Source organism: Cydia splendana, chromosome Z (assembly GCF_910591565.1).
Source record: "Cydia splendana chromosome Z, ilCydSple1.2, whole genome shotgun sequence".
NCBI classification, from domain to species: Eukaryota; Metazoa; Arthropoda; class Insecta; order Lepidoptera; family Tortricidae; genus Cydia; species Cydia splendana.
In genome coordinates, this window is record NC_085987.1 from 25,550,700 (window position 1) to 25,561,293 (window position 10,594).

Below are 10,594 nucleotides of genomic sequence, written 5' to 3' on the forward strand. Positions count from 1 at the left end.
CATAGTTTCTGGCGGGCGCTGTCTATTTCATTAATTTTAGTTTTATTTTTAATATAAAACTTTACAAAACAAATCATACAAATTGATATCTTCTGTTTAAAGTTTCCCTTCCAAACGTGAACCACTCTAACGCACTGTCAGCAATACCACATACATATTACCTTAGCACCTTTACATACAAATTTCTATGCAGCGGGGGGTACCTTTTCTTTCAGCTGACTGTGCGTACATTTGTATAAGTATTTCTGTTTATTTAAGTAGTCTTATCTCAGTGTGAAAATATTGCCATAAAACAAACTAGAAACAAGTAGTAAGAATAATTTATTTAAGGACTCACTTCAACAATAACAACTACGCACATACATGAACAGAACAGGTCTTCTACAAAAATCACCATTCATTTAGGTATTATAAGCCATATAATTAAAACGGGCTATATTTTGAAGGTTACTACAATATAGGGAACCCTAAGGGATCTAGTAAATAAGTATTTCAAAAAGTGTAAACTCTAAGACAAATTAGTGCTTCGAATTTGACAGCTTATGTAGATGGAGCTGTCCGGCTGCATACTATCAAGGAACTATATTTATGTTCATTTTCGTACCTTGTAACAGACAATATTATGAAAGACACTGACAACCTACGAAATAATAAATAACTTCAATTCCTTGACTGTGTTTTGCGGTCACTCTGGTTTTCTAAATTTAACGGCTGACATTTCGGTTAATTAATTTATAATACCATAGAGCAAGTGTTGCCCTCTACAGTTGACGCACGTTTTCTTGTGTATTGTAGATTCTGCCATCTTGTGTGCTACATTGGTAGCATAAACTTGACATTTACACTTCGCGCCAATACACAGGGGGCTCCTGTGCTGCTCTGCCGTTTTTGCACGGTCCCTATTATAAGTATATGTAAATGGCCTGTTTACACATCAATTATTTGTGTTAATTATGAGTTCTTACATTGGGCACTAAGCGCGAGTAGCAAATGTATGAAGTCGCACTAATCACTTATCAATATGTAAATAGACCTTCAGAGAAATACAACATCACAGAGGGCCAATTTTTTTATTTCGAGCGCTCGAGTTTGTCACTCTAAATTGTGGAAAACAAAATGCTATCTTTGAAATGCGAGCGATAGAAATTAAGAATTGAGTGGTATTGACCACTCGTTTTCAATTCTATTAACCCTTTACCAGGCGAAGGGATATATTCCTCCCACATCTTATATCGGTTACCGTAGTCAGGTTTTAACTCCAAACCTCCTACAAAATATTTTGTCAATCCCTGAAAATAGTATTTTAGGATCTTCATTCACAACAAGCTTCTAAATCGCGTAATATATCTTTGGCAGCCATTTAAATTCACTTGAACTCTAATTTCAGTAAACTACGGAGAAATTCGAACACTTTCCTTAATTTCTATGAAACAGAAGTATATAGGTCGAACAATTTTTTGATATTTTGTAGATTTTGAGTGTTGAAAGGTAATGTAATCGTAAACATTGCTAAATATTCATGCATTATTGTGTATGACCAGAATTAGGATGTGGGTTGACATTATCCCATGGCCTTATTAGAGTTTAACTGTGCGGGAGCTATTCTTCCCATGGCCCGGTAAATTGTCTTGTCATGTCATAACTGTGTCATAAAACCCCCGTAAGTAATAAAACTGTTTTTGTGTTCAACCTAGAGCGATTCAGTGATTGATATAATGTTTCGTAGTAGATTTGGAGTTAAACCTTGACTATGATAACCGATATAAGATGTGGGAGGAATATATCCCTTCGCCTGATCAAGAATATAATAAGATAAAATCGAATATGACAGTTAATTACTTAGACAGGCGAAGGGATAACCGTAACCCACATTTTTATTTCTGGTTTAAAGGAACATCTCCGACTTTCGTAAATACATTTTTTACAAGGCGTTCAATACGGTTGTAACAGTATATACAGTACGTATGGAGACACGTTAGTTCTTAGGGGCCTGGTAAAGGGTTAAGGACCGTATCGTTAATTATGGGTACAGATAAAACCCGGTAACACTGTTGACGTGTGTATTATTTTGTATTACTATGTTCTTAAGGTATAATCTGGGGGTATTTAGCCATATCTGATATATAGGTTTTACATTTATTTTATTTTAGGGACTTTATGATGATTTTAATACCATCTAGCAAATATAATTTGGACAACAATATAATACAATTTGAGCTTAATTTGAGACTATTTCACCGATTCCTTGGTACGATTTAAAGAAACAAAAGGTTAATATGCTGCCAAAATATGCCATCTAAGGGCCAGCCGGGGTAAACCGGCTAAACCTCGAGTTACCATGGTTACCAGTACCATTTGACACTGGGTTAACAGTTTAACCTTTTAACTCCGGGTTAGTGGGATGGTGCAAGTGGCGATAAGTGTCCTTTTCATGATTGCTCAATTGAACATCCACAGAACAAATGTGGTGAATTTTATCTTTACATGAAAACTACTTTTTATGCAACATTTTGGATTCCCGTCAATTTATGACGCAAGCGAAATGAGGGAAACAGCTAAAAGAATCTACCGAAATTCAAAGCCTCACGGACAGTCATGGCATTGAACCATGGCTAGAGCAGGTCGATAGAAACGCTCCATGATGGTTATATTGTATACCAAAGTCGGGGTTGTCGTAAGTAACATGCCATATTCTCTAAAAAGCCACCATGCACAGATCCAAAACTTTTTTTCCAAGTAAAAGAAATGATTAGACTATGCCCAGATGTTTCGCTTTACGAATCATATGTAATTGCTGTTTACATAGTACGATTTTTTTTTGTGTAATATCTCGTCTTGTTCGCAAACCGCAAATTTTCTTGTAGTATTTGTCCAAAATCGATGTAGTTACTCGGGAGGATTAGGTAAATATTGTCCAAATCATATGCTTTACGTGATCTCCCAGGACGAAATGTTACTTATTATTAAAGCACTAATTAAACTATATGTGTAATTTTTTAATAAAAATATAATACCATAAAAAACGGCTAAGTAAAGTTGTATCCATAATAAACGATACAGTACTTAGCCATAACCTCCTAATTCTCAGTGAAAGCGGGAAAAGTCATGGGGGTAGTCAAAACTCCGTAGATTTTTATAATCGCTATCTACTCTTTGATTTCGAGCGCTCGAATGTCAAAAATTGATCCCCAGTTCTGCACACAACCACAAACACAATAATCTAAGTTAGAGAAAAAAATAAATTAAACAATAGAGTGAATCAGAATAAACAGAATGCTGAATACGCAATCAATGTACATCCTATGGGTCGCAGCAAATATATATATGAGGTGTGCGTGTGCATCCAAACCGCACCGTTCTCATCCAAGAGCGCGATGTCGACATAGTCGCACACGGTATCATCCCAGTTCTCCATCAGCTCGCTTATATTTCTCGCGTTCGCAACTAACTTGTTTCTCATGAAACGCTTCACTCTTGCAATACGCTCAGGAGAGTCTTCTGCGATATCTCTTGCTCGCAACCACGGTTCCTGTGTAACGGGCGGCGGCTCTACCATCACTACCGTTTGCAACCTCTCAGTTACCTGAAGTAACACCGGGGGCTTATCCTTCAACATTTCATCCTTGGCACTGTCTCTCCTTTGGGCTTTTTTCATAATAGAGAGTTGTGACATTTCAGCTATAGATAACTGCTTTGTCATGTTCACAAACTGCGTGATATTCGCGATTACATCTTTAGAAAGCGGAGCGAGAGGTTCATCGATACCGGTTGTTGGTGGTGAAGGCGTGGTCGTGTTAGCAGTGGTGTTAGCAGCCGAAGCGTCGCTGGGTTGCGCGTCGGCCAAGATCTCTGCGTATTGATCCACTTCTTGCGGAGGCGTGTTGTAGAAGCGGCGGCGGAAGCCGTCCTGGAACGACCAGCGCCGCGGCGCGCCTGCGCCCGTCCTCGCTGAGCACACACAAGCCGACCGTTAGGGCATCCCGTTTTTCAAATCAGTATAATCTTATACGCGACTAACCCGATGTTAAAATAGCACACAACAGATAAAAGCGGATGAAATTATAATGTATTTAATGCAAACTTAATTTTTTTAAAGGATATAATTGGTAAATACCGTGAAACGTATAGATTTGTTTTCCTCAATAGACACGCCATGTGAGGTGGGACGTAAATACAAACAACTGCTTTTACGACTAGCACTGGGTAAGGCACACACTACACCTTCATCTCGGCTCCTGACTAACTAAAATAAAACCAAATGAGCGATGACTTGAATCTACGTTATCAGAGCTGTTTATATATTTTCACCACACCAGCTCGGAAAGGCTTACTTTGCACTTCAAAAACTGATAGCAAAGTGCATTTTAGTCACATGTGAGGCAAAGTAATCAATAGCAAATTTTGAGTTGTTTTCTTATGTTTGCTGGTAGAATTGACTTTTAAATTATGATTTTGGATGTTAAATATTTAATAACATTCATTTGGATTTGATTTGGTTTGATTTTGTTTGATATTTTAATATTAAATTTGCTTCGGGTTGGTGTGGTTAAAATTTTTGTGTTTCACTCGGGGGCAAATTTTGTTTAACCCTCGTGCTTTGAAACCCTCGCAACGCTCAATATTCCATTTTACGAACCACTCGCTACGCCCGTGGTTCAATTTTGGAATCTTTCGCTTGCTAGGGTATCAATATTAGCACGAGCAGTTAAACAACAACTTAGCCCCCTTGTAAAACAAAAAACTATTGTAGTCGTATATTTATCCGTATATGTATATAAATATAAGTAATGTACAGTGATCGTTAATTTTCCGGCAATTTTGGTGCAGCGTAGTAAAAATAAAGGATTTTCTTCAATTTCTTTCTAGGAAGAGGATTGGTTAAGGTTAATATTACTGTTATTAACCCTAATTATCTATTCCACCTAGAGTAGGGCATACAGATGCTTTTAACCAACAATGCTGCACCAAAATTGCTGGAAAATTAACGATCACTGGTAATGTATATATAACGCATGAAGCATTTTATTATACCTATTGTTAATTTATGTATATAGGATATAGGTATAACTACATAGGTATTGTTAGCTTAAGTGGACTACTCTCATAATACCTACTAATATTGTTTGCTTCTTGATACCAGGGCATTTCTATTTAAAGTTGTACCCTTGCATTTTAGATTATAGAATTTTTATATTTTTTCGACTCAGAATCACGAGCTCTTTCGTTCCTAATACAAGAAAAAAAATATCCCCATAATTAAATACAATTTTTTTTGTCCGTTTTGTTACGGCCATAGAAGGTTGTATTGAAAACCGTAACCAAACGGACCAAAAATTATGGGTACATTTATTTTCTCATTAAAAATGGAAAAAGCTCGTGGTTCTGAGTAGAAATAATATAAAAATTCCCAATTCTAACACAAACATTTTTGGTACAACTTTAAATAGAAATGCCCACCAACCGATTCAAATCGTAGCGCAGTAATCGGATGCGAGTGTAATATTATTATTTCGTCTAGAAAAAAAATATTAATGGCGGTTACGCTTTTCTTCCTGGTTTTATTGGTTGAAAACCTTTGACTGTATTTGTACCAAATGTATTAAACATGTAACTTTATAGTGTCTTAGGTTAATCAGTGTTTATTCGTGAGTTTATAAAAAAATACCGGAATTCGATAACCTACACATGCGCACGTAGCCGGGGAATCCATGGGTCGGGGTGTCTTTGATCACTTATACGTGGTGAAATTGATCAAAAGATTAAAGTAACATCATTAATTATTTTGGCAGCTTACGATTTTTTAAAGTATTTTTTTCAATAGTCATATAATAAATAGGTATCGTTTGAGTCAGTGGAAGAGGTAGAGATTGTAAAATTATAATATTGTATGTAGGAGTTGATCTCCGGAAATGCTCATTTGATTTCAAACATTCTTTTATCCATTTTTATTGCATGGAATTAACTTTCTGGGCGGAATTTGGCTATATTTTATCCTGTGGCTTTGCTTTAGGTTTTTAATTATACGTGCGTTAGGCCACCGGCTCAGGGTATTAATACTACAATAAATAAATATGCATTTTTTTACAGAAATAACGGCAGAGTATACAAAAAAAAAATCGGATAACGAGACTACAAAAATACCAAGAAGAACAACTCAATGATGCACTCGCAAACATAATGGCGGGCACAAAATCTATTCGTGCCGCATCGAAAGCATACAATATTGTATATAAAACTTTATACAATAAGTATAAAGGCAACATATCAAAAACCCGGGTGCACAGACCAAATTTACTGAAACGGAAAAGCTTGCAATTCAAAAATCTGTTGCTAAGTGCGATGATAAGTTAAATTCCTACGTTATTTATAGTAAATAATCTAATAAGCGCTTAAAGTTATTAATTTTTATCATTTGGTATGTTATCAAAGTAAAAATATATATAACTTAAAAAGTATTGAACACATTTTTATTTATTTATTTTTTAAGGGCTTATTTAGATTGTCAGCAAAAAAAATTTGTGGTTTCAAAGTAACCCCATTCTCAATATAACTTTTTTCACGTTGTTTTTATCTATTTCTGAAAAAATTAGAAGTCCTAATTTTTTTTTATTTGGTGGCTGAAAGAAGACCGAAGACAGAAGAAAAGACCGATTATTATATTTTTATTTCATATTTTTACGTATATTAGGATCGTCAAAAAATGGTGCCAAACTCTAAAATTAATCAAAGTAACGGGGTTTACGGTACCTACTTAAAATCTGATTTTATATCCCAGATAATAAAAATTTTTAATCAGTATTAACCAAATCAAAACCAACATGGTTGCATATTAAAATAATACATCGATTGAGCTTATTGAGTAGACAAGCAATCTAATTAATCATTTAAATTTCTAGTGTCTAGGTACAAAATATTACTCTTTGACGAATGCTTTAATCTTACCTGTTGTGCTTCGGGTAGCGAGGTTTTTAATTTTTTCGATCCTGCCCATATCGTTGTAGTCTACATATTCAGTGTTTTTCTTTTTGGGCTTTGGCATGGGAGCCTTGTGCCTGCTAGACAATGGCGTTTCCGAATCGTCGTTGTCTTCGCCTACAGATTTGTAACTGGGCGTTAGCCTCCTATCTGTGAGCATCTCATCATCTGGTTCAATGTTCGGTGTGTTTTGCAACGACTCCGGATCAGTGTAGTCATCAAGTTTTTTTGCATCTTTACCCTGTCTACCCTCACTCGGGTCATAATCGGAGTCTCTCGACGCTGCAGGTTTGGTATGCCAAGATTTTTGTCGATTTTTTTGCCGTATATCCCTACGGACAAATTTATTTTTTTCCCTGTCGGAGCTAGAATCCCTATCTTCCTCAAGGTGATCTAAAGGAAATTCATTGTCTGTATCATCCTGAGCTCTTTGATAGTTTTTTTTAACGTTACGCCTAATTTTTGATCTATGATCAACAGATTCATTCGCTTCTATTTCATTGGTATTTCTCAGCCTTTTGTCACCTCTTTTATTGTTTGGAATTATTTCTTCACTTTTAAAATTATAATCAGCATCGACATCGCCTATTGATATAGTCCTAGGCGCTTTTCTTAAGTTATTATTATGAGGTATTTGATACAAATCTTCATCCTGAAGAGTTTTCAGATTTCTTTTAACTGCAACCAAATGAGATAGACATATGGATAATACGGTTTACGTATTAGCAGTCCTAAGAGTGGAATGAAATATTGAATTAGGCCGTATGGGTGAATTGCAGAAAAAAATTACCTTTTGGATTTCGTAACTAAACTGAGAATAAACGAAATTGATAATTGCTGTAACAAAACTGATAACGTTTGGCCTATATTACACCTGAGCTCAGTTTCGTTACGTAACGAAAAATAACGAAACTGAGAAGGATATATGAGAAATAATACCCTAAATAAATATTTATCGTCAAACGTGTCATATATTATTCTAAAACCTTGTAAATTTGTAGGAAGCAGAGTAAAAACAATCGTTTATGAATAAAACTGTGTACGATAGTCAAACTATTTGCCTGGGAAACTCGCTGTTAATCACCCTGAGATTTTTAAACCACTAACACCACGCATCCATCCATGAGCCATTTCGTTGAAAAAATATAATGGGTGTCGCTGTGTTTAACGATTTGAGAGTTGTGCCACTGTGTTCCCAGAATAATTAGAAGTAATTCTATTAATATTTTAAACAATCTTTGGGATTAATCCTCCATAACTAACCCTGAGTAACGAAACTTCTATTAGTTGGGACAGTATGTATTAATACCAAAATGACATATTATTCCTAATAAAAGTAAATATATCCGTAGTGAACATACAGAAGAACTTATAAGGACTTAATTATCAGCAATTATACTTTTTAAGAAACTAATATGAATCGTAACAAACGTCCTCGATAGAACTACGCTCGACATTGGGACATGATTATACATATTAACTCACATTTATAGACGGGTCTAACGCGAATTTTATTCAATTGCCTTGATTTACCGACGTTTCGACACAGGTTTCACTGTCTGTCTGTGTGTGCTTTTCGTCGGGTAGTTGCACAAATATCTGTTTTGACATTTTGCTGGGACATCAGTCAGTCGCGACCACGACCAGTGAAACCTGTGTCGAAACGTCGGTAAATCAAGGTAATTGAATAAAATTTGCGTTAAATCCGTCTATAAATGTGAGTTAATATGTGTTCAAAACGCGAAAGTTTAAAACATGATTATACTGTTGTAAAGTTACTGCATGCATCACAGAAAAAAAAACAAAGCTATAATTGTTATAAAATGGATTTTATCGGAATCAAAATAATTACTTTTGTTAAATTAACATAACTCCGATGTGTCTTATTCTCAAAATATATTTTAAATCCTCCGTGTTTTCACGGGACACTAAATTTTATACGCTTAAAAGGTACATATTTTCTGCAATTCACCCATACGTGAGCTATAATTATGTTTGGTCCCTTCCAATCCCTTACTTCGGATAAGACTAAGGTTGTTTTACATTCTTACTATTTAGTAATTAGGGAATAGCTTTTCAAAAGAGTTTTTTTCTATACTAATGCAACCCTACCCTACCCCAACCCAACCCTACTAATAAGGGGTTGTGCACAAATCACGCGAGGTTTTTTCGGCTACTTTTTGACCCCCCCTCCCCCTTGGTGATATTTGGTGAGGTTTTTGGCTACCCCCCCTCCCCCACATAACCTCACGTGTATTTTTTTGAATTTTTTTCATTCGACCTAATTTTAAGATAAATAGTATTGTATTTAGAAAATCTTGTTTATTTTTCTATTTTCGTTACATAGACTCGCTATTTTGAAGTGCAGCGTGAATATTTATGTTTAAAATAACCGAGAAAAAGTATCTACTCATGTGGTAGGTTTTTTTTTTAGTTTATTTCACTGTAGAAAAATACACGTGAGGTTTACTTATACCCCCCCTCCCCCAACGTGATCTATCGTGATTTTTTCGTGACCCCCCCTGCCCCTTTCAAACCTCGCGTGATTTGTGCACAAGCCCTAAGTATACCTAACTACAAATTCATAAAATAGTAATTATTAGTGAGTATTTTACCATGAGATTCTTGACCATAAGTATTGTAATCTATGGGGGCTGCAAGGTCTGAGCGGTCGCGATAGTCGTCAGCGGGTTCTCGATGGTCAGCGCGGGCTCCGTAGAGGGTGTCGTACTGAGGCATACGGGCGGCCGAGTAGTCGGCGTAGCGCGCCGGGCGGCCGGCGTCGGCGCACAGCGCGCTCGCCAGCGCCAGCAGCAGCCAACGCGCCATCGCATCGGCGCCCTCCAAACTTGGCTGCAAAAACTACTAAAAAAAGCAATGTGACTTTAAATTTGACAATATAACTGTAGAGACATTATTCTAAGACAGAATTATATTTCAGCTACTACATGTTCTCTGACCGGCCATGATTGATTAGACACATTTCAAAGAGGTCGTATACCTACTAACAACATAGGTAGAGTCTGCATGGCTACTGAAATATTACATAAAGTTTTGGCGGGAAATTCAAATAATCTTGAGCTGGTAACACTTTGTGTAGAAGGAATATAGTTTAGAAAATATTTTTGATTTTCTGTGCACATAAGGTAAGTACATAAGGAAATAAATAAAATATATGTACGACGTAACGGTATATCATAGCGATTAATTTGTGCAAGCCGATTTGCGCAGATTTATCCATTGTGTGTCATCTCACAAATTTGTTTCTTTCTCTAATTTAAATATTATAGTATAAAAACTAGAGTCTGTTTGGAAAAAGCAGAGTCGTGGAATGTATTGAGCCCCATACATTTCACGACTCACACTTTCCGCACATACTCTATTATAAAATGTCTAAGGTTGTAACCTCATGCCGCGGCAACACATATCGGCATTCAATTCACTTTTTTATTTCCCTTGGATAGCGAGAGACGCCATCACGAATATTCGCCGAATCCCGATATGTGTGGCCGCACTAATGCTTGTAATCGCGAAGGGACTGGTTCTTGAGACACAGGGAAACCTACTTTGAGAGCCAGGTAAAGCCTGACCAGGAATATATGATCATTGTCAAGAGGGC

At 36.3% G+C, this 10,594-nt stretch overlaps 1 protein-coding gene across 1 annotated transcript; it reads right to left on the reverse strand.

Moving 5' to 3' along the window:
• Positions 1 to 3,238: 3,238 nt before the first annotated feature.
• Positions 3,239 to 9,917, reverse strand: LOC134804799 (uncharacterized). The gene is made up of 3 exons (XM_063778049.1): positions 9,591 to 9,917; positions 6,943 to 7,653; positions 3,239 to 3,948 (listed from the first exon to the last, which is right to left on the reverse strand). The coding sequence occupies exons 1-3, from the start codon at positions 9,802 to 9,804 to the stop codon at positions 3,260 to 3,262; spliced, it is 1,614 nt and encodes a 537-aa protein (XP_063634119.1). The 5' UTR covers positions 9,805 to 9,917; the 3' UTR covers positions 3,239 to 3,259.
• Positions 9,918 to 10,594: the final 677 nt, after the last annotated feature.